This window comes from Pongo abelii, chromosome 8, assembly GCF_028885655.2.
Source record: "Pongo abelii isolate AG06213 chromosome 8, NHGRI_mPonAbe1-v2.0_pri, whole genome shotgun sequence".
In the NCBI taxonomy this organism is placed as follows: domain Eukaryota; kingdom Metazoa; phylum Chordata; class Mammalia; order Primates; family Hominidae; genus Pongo; species Pongo abelii.
This window is the reverse complement of record NC_071993.2, coordinates 111,049,370-111,065,135: the sequence shown is the minus strand read 5'-3', so window position 1 is coordinate 111,065,135 and position 15,766 is coordinate 111,049,370. Positions and strand designations below refer to the sequence as shown.

General features: G+C 43.6%; 1 protein-coding gene across 2 annotated transcripts in view; it reads left to right on the top strand.

The window, feature by feature from the left end:
- The first annotated feature begins 2,772 nt into the window (after window positions 1-2,772).
- COL17A1 (collagen type XVII alpha 1 chain) overlaps window positions 2,773-15,766 on the top strand; it is a 51,655-nt gene continuing 38,661 nt past the window's right edge. For both annotated transcript variants that reach the window (XM_024253736.3, XM_024253735.3), the window contains exons 1-8: window positions 2,773-2,824; window positions 5,295-5,339; window positions 6,327-6,431; window positions 7,416-7,544; window positions 9,606-9,653; window positions 10,592-10,627; window positions 11,757-11,804; window positions 13,257-13,400. In XM_024253736.3, coding sequence (XP_024109504.3) covers window positions 2,773-2,824; window positions 5,295-5,339; window positions 6,327-6,431; window positions 7,416-7,544; window positions 9,606-9,653; window positions 10,592-10,627; window positions 11,757-11,804; window positions 13,257-13,400 — 607 coding nt within the window. The remainder of the gene's footprint in view (window positions 2,825-5,294; window positions 5,340-6,326; window positions 6,432-7,415; window positions 7,545-9,605; window positions 9,654-10,591; window positions 10,628-11,756; window positions 11,805-13,256; window positions 13,401-15,766) is intronic.

The following is a 15,766-nucleotide window of genomic DNA, read 5'->3' as shown; positions in this document are numbered from 1 at the left end:
TAATTTTAGAATTGAGAGCTTGAATGATCTGCTCATCCTTAGTTCTAGTGAAGTGGCCCAAATATCTGAGAAGTTAAAAATTATGTTATTTGACAGTGCTTCCATTAAGTAGGACTTTTGGAAGATGAACACACTGGTGAATCCTGCTAGGATAGGCAGGCTCAGGCACATACCTTGGCAGGAAACATTCTTTTTCCTAACGTTACACTTTTAAAAACTATCAGTACTTAAAATGTGTAAAAAAGAAGTCCTGGGAATATACTGTAGGTCCCATGGGAAGATCCTAGTCCAGGCTTGTGCCCCACGCCATCATTCTTCATTTAATATAACTCACTTATAGAAAGTTTCCTCTTATATTTGGTTTAAAGGAATCAGTCTCCAAACACCTACCTGACACCTCAGATTGGCTGTGGGACACACAGACATTGGGGTAGCTTCAGATTGAGAGAGAGGCATCTACCTGTACCTGCCTAGAGCAGGTTATATCCACAAAGTACCTTCCAATGAGGAGCTCCCAGGCCCTGAAGGAGGGCATCTGATTTCTAAGTAGGTCATCACTTCGTGCCCTCTGGAAGTTGGGGAACCCTTAGGTTTTTACTGCAGAAATCAAGGCTTTGTCATTGAGATTCAGGGAAAAAATGGAGGGCCTAGAAATGCCTGCTATGTTTTGGATAAAGAAAGACCAAGCAAAACTTTCCAGGTTTGCTGCCTGGAGACTGTACTCTTAGCAAACAGAGTCATGATCCATCTGCCTAAATGGCTGCAAGTGGAATCCATCTGGCCAATCCCAAATGTACAGCTGTCAGCAGCAACTTTCACTGAAAGATCAAAATAAGCAATAACTTGAAGGAAGTAAATGTTTCCATGGATTGTTATAAACAGTTCATTTCAGGATAATATTTCATATCAGTTCAGGTACCATCCTAGAAAGCTAGTCACCTCCCCATTGACTGCCAGGTGCATTTAAAGTTTAATCTCCCCAAATGCCTCCTGATCCACAGCTTATTATCTATTTTTTTAAAAGAAAGTCACAGAAGGGTTTCAGAGGTATCAAACTGATGCTTAAACGAAGGATTGCAAAGAAGGTGTCCAGTTGCACGTAGGTTTGCATGACATAAGTCATATAGGTTATAGCTGGAATGCAGCAGATTCACTGGTCAGGTTTGTCCTTGTAATGAGGCTAGACTCCTTTGTTAAACTGTGTATGAAGCCCCTCCTCTGGGCTCCAGGAAACATACCTGTAAAGACATTCTTTGGCTTCTCAGATCCAGCTAGGATTTTTTCCATTACGCCTCATTCCTTGCCTCGAGCTGTGTTTGAGAAACACCAGTGAGCAAGAAGTTGGCACATTTACCAGGGCCTGAAGCTAAGTGTATGAGTCTTGGTTATTCCACCAGATCGTTGATCAGCTGGTCTCATTTGGTCTTTGTTTTCATCAGGGAAGTCACCCAGAGCCACAGTATGACTTTCATGGTCCCTAGACACTTTTGCCTTTGTAGGCCCCTTCCTCCATCAAAAAACTTTTTAAAATTCTATTTTACAACTGCATTGGTATAAAGAAGGACATAATCCAGATTAGATTCTGATCATTTTTCCTTCTGATGTTAAAAGTAAACATTTTGTGAGCCCCAAAATGTGCTGTGGGCCTAGGCACTGTGCCCACTTTGCCTACTGGGTAAGTCGAGCCTGAAGGCACTAGGCAGAGACTGGAAGGAGAGCTCTTCAAGCAAGGAGCACCTGGCAAAAGCAGTGTGCCTCAGCATTCTAGAACCCAGTTCCAACTACAACCAAAAAATAAACTAGGAGGAAGAGAAAGTTAGAGGAAGGGAGACAACCACAGGGTAAGTCAGATTTCAGGTCCTTTCAGAACCTGGGGCCAGGCAGCACAGCAAGAAGAGAAGAGCCCAGTTGGGACGGGACCCTTGCTGTGCATTCCTGTGTGTTTAAGACTTGAGCCTTCATCCCCACCACCCTTTGGCAACAGCCCTGCCTCATACCATCCATGCTGAGGGACACAGTGGACAAGATTGCACTGGTTTTCTTTTTCAGAAGCAGAGTAAGAATGAAGGGAGAATATAAAAAATACAAATATGTATTTTCCTACATGCTTCTATAGATTTTACAGGCTTTGTTCAACTGTTTTTCATACTTATGTCTGCAGATAAGCATGTGAGAGCCGATTATAGTGAATGTTTCATACTTTGAGAAGAGTAAAGTTCCATACAAGTACGACAAATATAATTATTTTTATCCTGATTTAAATCCATCAAGTGCCATTCTTACCTCCAGACTCTTAAATAATGAAGCATGAATGTCTCATATGCATAGAGTTCCATAAAGAACATTGAACATTATGGGAGACATTAAAATGAATTAGTTGATAGCACTAAGTGCCTTGACAGAACCCCTTCGCTATTTATTACCATGGAAAAGAATGGAGGTTTTATAGTCAAACAAAAGTCAGGACACCTAATCTGCTATGTAAGCCTCTTGATGCTCAGCAGGGGGCAGGCTGATCAATTAGACACTGAAAAACAAGATCCCAACACAAAGAAATAGAATCCAAAGTGGAACAATTAAATTAATCTCTATTATACCTGTTATAAGAAATGGGAATGACTCATAAAAAATATTCACACGAAAGAATTATGCTTTAAATTCTTGAAATCATGTTTTTGGTTATCAGCTTCAACAGTGGGGACCTATAATTACTAAAAACAATGATAAGTATGACTATCATGGTTTCTGATTTTTCCTGCAGGTGGCTATGGTATGGATGTAACCAAGAAAAACAAACGAGAGGGAACTGAATTCACTGAAAGAAGTAAGAGCATCAGAATTTTTTAATTTATGTGTTTTATTATGAAAGTAATAAAAATTTGGAAACAGAACAAGTAATTCATTAATAATTCTACCACAACGACTGTATCATGTTTAAATGTGTTCCTAAATGGACTTTAATCCTTCTCATAAGATAGCTCTTGTTGATTTTTATGTCAAAAGATGTCCTGCTTTTTCTTGAATGATGAAGGTTGTCATTTCCATGTATAGTTTTTATAACCCTCATTTTTAATGATGGGATAGCATTCTGCTAAATGAATTCACCATAGTTTATTTTATCATTTCCAAATTTAGGGGTACAGGGCAACAGAAATCTAAACAAATAACATCCTAGTTATTGTATCATAGTTGACCTCTACACTGAAAATTGAAAACAAATACATTTATTTTGTGGAACTGCCCAAATAATAAATTCAGAGACATTTAAACTCTCCTCCTACCAACTCTAAGTCAGGAAACTCTTTCACTTATTCTGTGACTTTCATATATCTCCAATAAAAAAAAAATTCCGGCTCCATAGACTTGAAAGTTTTAGTTAGGAAATAATTCACTTTTATGTGTCAAAGAATCCCAAATGTCTATACAATGAGAGGTTTAGTGAAAGCTGAAGGACTATTATTCAAATCAAGCTGCCACTGTACTCTACAAAAACATTTCCTTTTTTTTTTTTTTTTTTTTTGAGACAGAGTCTTGCTCTGTTGACCAGGCTGGAGTGCAGTGGCGTAATCTTGGCTCACTGCAACCTCCACCTCCTGGGTTCAAGCCATTCTCCTGCCTCAGCCTCCCAAGCAGCTGGGATTACACGTGCCCACCACCACACCCAGCTAATTTTTTGTGTTTTTAGTAGAGATCGGGTTTCACTATGTTGGCCAGGCTGGTCTCAAACTCCTGACCTCGTGATCTGCCCACCTCGGCCTCCCAAAGTGTTGGTATTACAGGCATGAGCCACTGCGCCTGGCCAACATTTCCTTTTATGCATTAAATAATGTTTCTGGCATGTCCATAACCGCATCTTCTTGCTAGGACAACCAAACTAATTAGCAAAATGCAGTATGAAGAAGGACAGTGTGAATAAGAGTCATGTGGGATGGAGCAGGTGTCAGCGGCACAGCTGAAAGTAGCACAAAATGATCCTGCACCATCTTCCTTTACTCTTTTCTCCTTTCACCACCTTCCCCACACATATGTGCCCATGCATGCCACACACACACATACATGCACACATACACACATGCATGCATGCCACACACATACATGCACACATACACACATGCATGCATGCCACACACACATACATGCACACATACACACGTGCATGCATGCCACACACACATGCACACATACACACATGCATGCATGCCACACATACATGCATGCAACACACACATACATGCACACATACACACATGCATGCATGCCACACACACATACACACATGCATGCATGCACACATACACACATGCATGCATGCCACACACATGCACACATACACACATGCATGCCACCCACACATGCACACATACACACATGCATGCATGCCACACACATGCACACATACACACATGCATGCATGCCACACACATACATGCACACATACACATGCATGCATGCCACACACATGCACACATACACACATACATGCATGCCACACACATGCACACATACACACATGCATGCATGCATACAAGCATGCTGGAAACTTGCTTTTAAAGAACAAAAGCCCCAGATCGGTAAGGGCTTCTGTATACCCACCAGAGACGGAGGTAGTGGTGAGGGCCACAGTCAGAGCATGAGTGATGGATTCACCATCTCTCAGACCTACGGGAACTAAATTTCAGAGGCCAAGGGACTGGTTCTTCAAGTCTGTCTGTGATGTGCCTGGATCACTGATTTTGCCAAACCCCAAATGTGACTTACCAGGAGCACCCTTCCTTCCCACAACTCCCCACATTCAGGGGTTGCCCTGAAGACATTAGAACAAAACATAATGTTCTTGAACACCTCCAAATTCATGAAGTAGTACACAGTGAAGTCAGCTAGGGTGTTGGTCTCAGCTGAACTGAGAGACCGTGGGGAAGGAGAAATGCAGAGAAACAGAGTGACTTGAGACAAGAGGGCCTGGTCCTCCTTCAACCTCAGACCAGGCCTGGATTGGATCTAATTGTCCAAGGAGAGACATCAACAGCAAAACAACTCATGTTTCAAACGCAGTGCGTAACTTCTTTTGGCTCCAAAGAGATATAAACTTATTTTCCAAGCATATTAAACCCATTGTTGTTGCTCATATCTTTTTGCACAGTGGTTCAGATCACACACCTTAAAGCACAAGGATAGAAAAATCAATGTTGAACCTAATTTAATATGCTTAGCCTGTGACAGAGCTTAGACCTTACCAAGATCCAGAGATGTCAGTGCATTACATAAGAACTCATCTTTTCTTTGTCTTTTTCTAGTTGTCACTGAAACAGTAACCACAAGACTTACATCCTTACCACCAAGTAAGTAACTACCTCAATAGCTTTGTTTTCAGTAGGTCACATTTGAAGGGCCCCACACCTGTAACCTTTTCCATGGGAGCTCCAAAATTTTTGAAATCTTTTTTAACAGCTATATTGACATTAATTTCTATACAACAGAATTCACCAGTTTGAAGTGATTGCTAGTATATTTACCAAGTTATGCAGCCATGGTTACAGTCCAATTTTAGAAGATTTCCATGGCTCCACAAAAAGAAGTGACCATTAGCAATCATTCCTCATTCTCCCTCCTCTCTCCTCAGCCCCTGGAAACCACAAATCTACTGTCTCTGTAGATTTGCCTATTCCAGATGCTAAAATATTGGATGTCTGATCTAACCTGAACAAGGATTGGGGTCTACCAGTCAAGCTTCTTGTTGAGGCTATTTTTTTTTCCAGGAGCTCCTATCACTCCTGTAATATTGATCTGAGCCCAAAAGCTACCCCCTACCCCCACCTCCAGGGAGCCTAGTTCCCTGGGGATGGGTAGAGCCCACCTACCAGCAGGTGAAGTTGGAGCAGTGATGGGCTGCCAGGTGGAACACCAGCAACACAGAGCTGCCACACGCCCCTCCAGCACTTCTAGTGGCTGCCATGCCTGGGCACTGACCAAGCACTCAGAAAAAGCAAGCCCAACCAGGTCCCGGACTCAAGGAGCTTTCATCGCTCAGCCTTTTCTAATATTTAAAATTTCCTAATACACAACTTGCTATATTCCACCCAGGAGACTTTTCTTTTAAATCAGGTGGAATACTCACTCTAGATATTTGTATAAAACAAAACAAAACAAAAAAAACAACAACGAAACTGGAGCATGGCAGCTTGCATCTTATAATGTAGGTGGGAAAGGGACCCCAAACTAAGAAGGTCCTGGTGAAAAACCAGGGAAGGCTTCCACAGAGTGGGGGACCAGGGGATCCTCTGGCCGGACTCCACCCTGAAATTATCACCTGCTTTTGTTCCTGGCAGAAGGCGGGACCAGCAATGGCTATGCTAAAACAGGCTCTCTTGGTGGAGGGAGCCGGCTGGAGAAACAAAGCCTGACTCATGGCAGCAGCGGCTACATAAACTCAAGTGAGTGCCCACTAGTGCAAGGGGTCAGGGAAGAATGGGTGACAGAGACACCAAGAAAGTCCTACACAGGACACGGGGCAGACACGATTTTGAATCAGTGCGCAAGACGGACAATTACAATCACCTGTCATCCATTCCAAATGCCCTCAAGAGTTATCTAAATAACACACAGCCATTGGGCAGCAGGGGTGGAGACCGGGGGTGCAAATTATAAATCATCAGCATTTGAAACCTACTTAAAATCAGATCCATTTTCATTAAGTCCACAATATAAATAACTATCATTAATTAAGAAGACTTCATGGGTAGGTAGCTATTTCCTCACTAAATCACTCGCTTTAAGCCATCTCTTTAGAAAACAATGTGCACGCCTGAGGGTTTACAATTTGAATTAACAACAACAAAAGAAACTTAAGGATTGGGTTACTGTGCTAAGGGAAGCTGGTGACATGTGATCCCATGCTGTGCAAGATTCCACTGGGCAAGCATCCAACACAGGCCTATTGTTCCCAGTGAAGTACTCTTTCAAACTAAAACAAAACAAAGCAAAGCAAGGCAAAAACAAGAAGCACCCAGATAGCCCCTGAAGCCATTTAAAATACTTGGAAGTAAAACTAAAAAGGAAGCCCCAAGACATTAGAACAGCCAGGTTGACCAAAGAAACACCTGCCCTTACCTGTTGAGGCACACTTCCACGCTGGATTATATTCTAGTCCATCCAAGCGTGGATGGACTACAAGAAAAATCCTGCCAAATCCTTTCCATTTCCATGCATGGTAACCATGCACAGGAAGGACGTTCCCGGGCAATAATTCCACCTTTCCATTTCTGAACAGCTGGGGGAATGCTGAGGTGGCCCCTTTCAGTTGTGCCCTCCCGAAGACCCTCCCTGAGTGTACTTGGTTAATATAGCTGGGTCACAGTAGCCATTTGGTTCACCTCTCTGCTGAAGCACTGATAACTTATGCTTTTCCCCTCTTGCAGCTGGAAGCACACGAGGCCATGCCTCCACCTCTAGTTACAGGAGAGCTCACTCACCTGCCTCCACTCTGCCCAACTCCCCAGGCTCAACCTTTGAAAGGAAAACTCACGTTACCCGCCATGCGTATGAAGGTATCAGTCCCACTAACCATATAAGAGAACCATTCTCTTCCCCAAGCAACTTCACTTATTCTTTGAAGATTTACATCCTGGCCACCTGTGTCTGCCCCTCACCTTTCTCCCCATTCCTCCTTCATTTCTTTTATGGACTTCCATTACTTGAAGACTTCATTCATTCATTCACTACCTAATTTATTCATTCATTCACCCATTTAGTTACTTTTCCAACTAGTATTTTATCCAGTACCTGCTATGCGTTCAACACTGTGTAGAATGCCTTGACGAATGCTTAAATGAATCAGACATGGATCTTGTCTTCAGGACCTATAGTCTAATAGACAAGTTAAGGTGACAGATAAAATACAGTTGTGTAAAGTAGTTGGAGATTATCGTTTTAAGCTGAGGAAATCAGGGAAAATTCTATGGAGGAAGTGACATCTGAGTGGGGTCCTCATGATGAGTAAGAGTTTGATACCCAAAGATGGAGAGATGGGGCTGTCCAAGCTGTGGGAGCAGCAGCATAAGCAAAGACAGCCAGGAGAGTCCAGGACTTAAGTCAGAAATTTAGCGGTACTTATGTGCAAAAGGTTTGAGGGACTCAGATTCAGTGCTAGGATAAGATGTTTAGACTTTATTCCATATACAATGGGAAGCCACAGACAGTTTTTAGCAAAACAATCATATTTGAAGTCAGGACTGGAACTCTGGAAGCTATGTGTTGAAAAATTGGTGAGAAAGAGACTAAACACAGTGACAAGTTAAAAAGAAATCCTCAGTCATCCAGAGAAGGGACATTTTGGCTGGGACCAGGTTGATAATGATGGAGGTCAGGAGCTACAGGTGAAAGGTATCACTGAGGTGGAATTGACAGGTTTGGCAATTGATTAAATGTAAGGAGAAGGCTTCACACACAGGTTGGGTTCTCGGTGGTGCCAACAACTGAAACAGGGAACTAGATGGATGACTCCACTTGATGAATCCAGCTAATTCATCCTGAAGTCAGCCACTTGCCCAGCTCTCTGGCGAGGGTAGCAAGCAGGCAGTGGGTGATGCAGGATTTGAGTTCAGGGAAGAAGTCAGGGCCCAGATACCCAGGTGGAAGCCATTTGCAAACAGGTGTTAGAGGAAGTCAGAAGACTAAAGGAGTTTGCCAAGAAAGAGAGTATAAAAGTTGAAGGCAGCAAAGAAAGATAAAGTGGAGGGAATAAGGAGAAAGAAGAGCCAGAGAACAGAGAGAGGAGGAAGAGTCTTTTAGGGACATGCAGAGACCAGGAACATGCAGCAATGCTGAGGTCAACACAAGGGAGTGCTCAGGGTCAAGAAGGAGTCATAGAAGACACCTGAGTTCCATTACTAAGGTTCCCGAGTTCCTGGTGATCTGCAGGAGCAGTTTTATGTGGGAAACTGACCAGCCAGGTGGCCAAGGAGTTTAACAGTGAGAAGAGATGGGTGCTGGTGTTGGAGAAGCAGGAGTAAGGCCCAGACACTCTAGTGAATGATTACAGCAGGCTGGCATCCCACGCACACAGCAGACTCCCTCCTGCCACTGTAGGACAAGAGCTGCCAGGCCATTGGGAAGCCCCAAATCCAGGTGAGGTGAATTGCATCATCACAGTGCTTTCTGAGGTCAGGCCTGACCAGGGATTTGTACCTTTATTTTAACTGGATCCACGTTTGGGACAGGCCTCATAAGGTCAGAGAGGTTTCTGGTGCTGAGGGCAGGTTACTTGATCAGGGCAGGTCACTTGCCCTAGGACAGACACAGGACAAGCCGGTGGAGGAACTAAACAAAAAAGAAAGAAACCAAAACCTCCTGCTCTCCTTTGTTCATCCTTGCCTCATCTGAAGTAGGTCCTTGACCAGAGCAAAGTGCTGCGACCAGGGCCATGATGGGTCATGTTTTACATCATGAGCCTGGCTCCTTTGACATGCATGCTGAAGAGCATACCTCATTCCCCCCGAAACACTGAGGGCTGTGGAGGTCCAGAAAGAAGTAACAGGCACTACCTCCCCTTTTGGAAGCTTTATGGGCCTAAGAGGCCATTTGTTCTAAGTGTTTAATCCTCTCTCCAGGGAGCTCCAGTGGCAACTCTTCTCCGGAGTACCCTCGGAAGGAATTTGGTATGTCCTCTCCTTATTTTCTAAAGAAATGGTCAAACGAGGCACTAGGAAAATCCCTGGGGGAGATGAAGTGGTGGGAGTAGGGGACCTCATGAGTTAAATGGATTCTTCTAAAGGAGTTTGACCCCTGCTGACCTATTTTTCCCTTGCTCTTTATCCTGAAGCATATTAAGGGGACTATCAGCCACATTAACTTGCTGTCATAAGCCTTTGCTCGTGGCACTATAGAAATGGTAAGCTATATATAAGGCTCAGGCTTGGATGGATAAGCCCCTAAGGCCAAGCAATAATTGTAGGGATTCTTCTTTCCATGAGATGCACAGAGGCCTCCCAACGAAGCAGAGCAGCAAGTAGAACACACAAATGCCAGGCATCCCGGCACCTCCACTATTGCTTGCTTTCAAGGGAACTGTGTGTGCTTCATGAACCCCCAGGCTGTGTCTTCACTTGGCCTTAAGTTTTTGTTCCATGTTCTTGGAATCTCACTGTGCATATGAATTGATGCCAGGATCATTGATTATACAGTGATTATAATTTTCTGTATTTTCTTACAGTGGGGAAACCATGGCAGTCTCAAATAAAAAATCAAAGGGAAGACTTGAGAGCTTTTTGATACATTTGATCAGTGTAGTCAGCCAGTCCAAATGGATCATGCTCCCCAACAGATTACCTTAGCTAACTTAACATTCAAAATGTTAGCTAACTTAACATTCGTTTAGCTAATTTAACATCATAAATGTACTAGGGCATTGCAAAACATTCTCTGCTGTTGCTAAGTGATCATCATTTATTAAGCAACTGCTATACAGAAAAGCCCCTATCTGGATTTAGACACACTATGAAAGTAACCCCTCCCCAAATATATCTGCCTCCATGTCAAAAGTATTTAGCATGCCACCTCTTATATATGCCTAAAATTGCATTTCTTTGTTTCTCAGCATCTTCTTCAACCAGAGGACGGAGTCAAACACGAGGTGAGTGCTGTCACTGGGTTCAGTCCAATTCATTCAACAAGTATTTTCTGAGCAGCTAATGTGTGTCCAGCCTTGAGCCAGGGAGTGTAAGGGGTACGGAAGAATAAATAAGGCATGCTTTCTGCTTTCGAGGAGCTTAGAGTATCCTGGGAATCTTCCACTGGCTCTTTTGGGAGGGGAAGGGTAGCTTTTGACAGTAATCTAACAAGCACATAGAGGCAGGAAGCAAAACACATGATAACAATGTGGGGCATCATTTGTCTTGCTGTGGATCATCTGAAGATGCAGATACCACATCTGCTTTCACTTCTGGTCTCCTGGCTGACTTTAACAAGATATGCTCTAATTGCCTTTACACATCAAAAGATGAGCAAAATCTCCCCAACTATTTTTTCAAAATTCATCCAGGACATAAACAGCTCCATGACAGTTTTGTAATCTAGTCATCTAGACAATGATATAGGAGAGAAATGTGGTCCTGGGAGAAGCAGCTCTTGCTAAGCTTTGGGCAGGGTGGGGGGCAGCATGTTAGGGCTGAGCTGAAGGCAGAATTCTTCACAATGACCCACCTAGACTTCCTATGGGCCTTATTATCATCAATAACTTGGAAGTTAGGAGTACGCCAACCACCCACAACTTTAGGCTGATAGTTGAAAGATGCCAATTCTCCACCTGAAGCTAACTAATAATGTTAGCTACCAGCTTCCTGCCCCTCCCATCTCTGAAGAGGCCAAAATGGCAAGTAAACACTCTGGCTTTTAGAATCTTTTGCCAATGCCTGAGACCATGGAGGCAGGAGATAACCTTGGTTCTGGCAGCCATGAGGTGGATGATGGGGAAAGGGTTGACCATTGCTGATTGTACTGGAACCTCCTTGCTCAGCCTGGAATTTTATTAGAACTTCTCCAGCTGCTGGGAGGTGTGCAGTTGGCAGGATGGAGAATTGTTGGAGGTAGGGAGGTCTCCCTTTTTAAGCAGCACTCTTCTTGGGCACACCTAGATTTCCTGTTTCCAGATCTCAGAAATGTCAGAGCAGCCTAAAGGGTCATCTGCTGCTAGGAGTTCAGTGTCAGGGATTGTGATCTAAGCTCCTTCATTCACACCCTTCTCTATCTCTTCCCTTGTACAGAGAGCGAAATTCGAGTTCGACTGCAGAGTGCGTCCCCATCCACCCGATGTAAGTGGTCATGATATTGCTGGAAAGAAACGGTCCAGAAATCCAGGGCTAGTGCTGTGTGTGTGTGTGTGTGTGTGTGTGTACATGTATGTGTGTGTATGTGCATGCATGCAATCATAAAACATCTTTAAGGGCCTTCTGTGAATTGGACCCTGGGCTAGGTGGCTGGGGTTAAGCTGCTGAGTAAACCGTGGTTCCTGCTGTGTAGTAGTTCACAGACTAATAGGGAGACAGTAAGTCAACCAACCATCACAACTCAGTGTGGTGAGGGAACAGGGAGGAGCAGCTCCACGGCAGCCCATGGAGATCAGGCCAGAGAAGCCTTCCCGGGGTAGGTGTTACCTGAAAGGAAACTGAACAGTGGATCAGTTCGGCTCAAAGGGATGAGCCTGCATGAGACATCGAAGGAACAGTTCAAAGCAAGGACATAATGGGATAATTTAAGATTAGAGAAGGGTCAGTAGTAGAGTATAAGAATTTGAACTTTATTTCAAATGTCAGAGACCCCCCAGTCTCTGTCGATGGAATATGTTAGATACCTGTTGTTCTTGCTAGAGGTATTTGACAACGTTTTGAAATGAGCTTAACTTTAGGACAGCAGTCATGTTCAAGGAGTAGGAGAAGAAAGAACAGGGTCAGTGGCTCAGGACAGAGATGTGTGCTTGTCCAGAGAGCTCAGTACCTAGGGGTGTGGAATCTGACTCCAGGCCTGACACCTTCTCACCTGAGTCCTTCCAGGCTTAGGGGTGGTGAGGCGAAGGGAGTTGGGGCTGAGAGTTCCTTCAGTATACAGTGTCTGCAAACCTGTGTCTCCTCTCATGCACTCCCCATGCATCCTCTCATGCATTCCCCATGCACGGTGCCTCCCACTTCTCCTGCTTCCCTGCTTCCTGTGTGGGAGGCACAGGGAGTTTGCTCCACTTTTCAGCTTGCTACAAATTAAATCAGCCAGACAGACTTGAAATTAGATCACACGTGAACACAGCATAATGTTTAGGAGTTATGGCCCACAAATTCATTTTGACAGCCCCAGGCATACAAGGTCAAGGACCCAACATCGGATGCATCCTGCGCAGGGGATGAGACTGCTGTTGAAGCATCTGTTTCAAGGGACCTGGTTCTCTAACTGCCTGATCCTAGATGATAGTGTCTTCCAGCCACAGAATCATTTCTGTGATGTTTGATGAGGTCTGATTAGGAAATATCTCCCAAGCACCTTGACCTCCTTGTGAGACGCAGAAGATTTATGAGGCTAATATGACAAAGTACCAAGTTGATAAGTGCTATTCATTAGTAAAATGTGAATATTATAAAGCCAAGCAAAAAGTCCCAATGTGTGAGGCAGATGCCATTCTCCCTAGTAGTCAGAATGCCACAAATGTTCCCCCAGTTGCACAGGGATTCAGGAAAGAACCCTGGACTTAACAGAAACGTCTGTGGATTCTTTTACAGGGACAGAATTGGATGATGTTAAGCGTTTGCTCAAGGGGAGTCGATCCGCAAGTGTGAGCCCCACACGGAATTCCTCCAACACACTCCCCATCCCCAAGAAAGGCACTGTGGAGACCAAAATTGTGACAGCGAGCTCCCAGTCGGGTAAGTCTGACAGCCCAGGCTGCCGAGGAGTGTGAGAAACAAACTTACCCATCCAAACCCAAAGAATGGACTCAGAGACCCAGAGAACAGTGAAAGTGAGACTTGAAATTGGGGCCCACCAAACCTCAATCCAGCTAGCACAGGGCTTTCCCCAATAGCAACCTGTTTTAGGGCATAGATATTTGTTTGCTTGTGACAGCTGCCTTTGGTTTCCTAAGTTCCCACAATGTAAGACTCGGCAGGCATTGAATTTTATGGTTTAGCAGGTAGAGGTTTTAGTTATGTTGATTATTAGATTGATTGGATATTCCCTACTTTCCACCCCTAGTACTGGGCCCTATCCAATACTCAGGTCCTCTTTTACCCCTTGTGTTAGGATTAATCCTAACCATATCCACCCATAATGAAGGGGTTTGCTTATAGCTGTCTTCTAGGTTTTCCTTAGAGTTAGCTTTAAGTGTTCCTTAGGTGATTTATACACTTCCCATTTGCCCTTTTCCCTTCCTCTGGGGTTTCTTTTACCAGTCCCTTGAATGTAATGAGTTCACCCTCGTTCAGCTGTTCGTGCTCACGTTTCAGTGGTTAGGACCACTTGATAGGGACCCTCCCAGCTTGGGTGGGGCTTATCTTCTTTTTAAGTCTTAATTAGCACCGAGATGCCAGGCTGGAAGTGGTGAACTGTGAACTCAAGAGGCGGGGTTTGAGTTTGAAGTCCTTTTAACCTAAAGGATGACAGGGTGGAGGATATGGCCAGTATATGATTTCTTAAAAATTGGTTTTTGGTTTCCTTAGTAGGAAGATCAGTAGTCCTATCTAAATATGGGAGTCCGTATAATAACTTGTAAGGGGACAGTCCCAAGTCTTTGCTTGGGGCTGTTCTAATCCTAAGGAGTGCTATTGGGAGACATTCAAGGCATTTTAGTTGTAAAGATTAGTTTAGTAATATGCTTTTTGAGAGTTTGATTTATTCTTTCTACTTTTCCAGAGGAAGGGGGATGCCAAGGGATATGGTAATCCCATTTAATGTGTAAACTTTCCATAATTCCCCTTAGCACCCTTGAGGTAAAGTGGTTCCCATTGTCTGAATTAATATTTTTTACCAGGACAAATCTAGGTATAATTTGTTTTAAGATTATTTTTGCCACATTCCCGGCAGTGGCAGTTGGAAGGGGGAATTCCTCCACCCAGCCGGAGAGGTGGCTTACCATTACCAGTAGATACTTTAGTCTCCCTATTTTGGGCATTTCTGTAAAATCTACTTGAATGCTTTGAAATGGCCTTAACCCAGGAGGTCTTCCTCTGGTAGTCTGTTTTCTAACTACCGTTTTGTTTATTCTCTGGCAGGTTACACAACACCCACACACTTGTTTAGCAAGGGTATAAATCCCTATACACCCGTAATTTTTGAGTATTGCATCACACATGGCCTGGGGACCCCAGTGACTTCCCTTATGCAGTATGGACATCAGTTTTCTCATTATGGGTTTGCTTATCATTTCTCTCCCATCAGGGAGCACCCACCTCCCATCCTCAGTTTGAGTGGCCCCTATCTTGCCCAGCTCTTCCTCCTCCTCTTTAGAAAATTTGGGTTTTAATATCACCTTAGGGATCTTTGGGATTAGGCTAAACAATCTAATTTCTTCCTCCAGGGAAGCTTGCTTAGCAGCTTTATCTGCAAGCCTGTTCCCCACAGCTTCTACAGTGTCTCCTATGGCTATCTCTGCTGGAAGCAAGAGGCTTTTTAAAACTTGTTTGATCAGTTCCCCATGTACAAATTATTTCTCCCTGCTATTTATTAGGTCCCGCTCTGTCCAGATCTTTTTAAAGATGTGTACTATTCCATAGGCATATTTGGAATTAGTATATACAGTGCCTTTTTGGCCTTCTAGAAGCTTGAGGGCCTGTTTAAGAGCATGAAATTTACAGGTTTGGGCTGACCAATTATTGGGTAATCTACCTTTTTCACATAAGGATTATTTGTTTCCATTAATGACAGCATAGCCATTGTGTTTTTTACCATTTATTACTTGGGATGACCCATTTACAAACAGTCTCATCCATCATGTAATGGGATGGTTTAACTTTGGTTTGATATTAAGGTCTGGTTTAACTTTAGTTTGACATTCTGTGATATCCAAACAGTTATGATTTGATGCCTTTTTATTCCCCTCTCCTTTTCATAAGAAGCTGGCTGGATTCAAGCAAATACATGTTGTCAAGACTAAATTATCTTTTTGTAATAATATGGCTTCATATTTTAAAACCTGGGAATTAGTTTACCATCTCCCAACTCTTTGATTTAATATATTCCTGACCTGATGTGGGGTGCTCACTACCAGGGCCCTGCCGAAGATCAACCTCAGTTT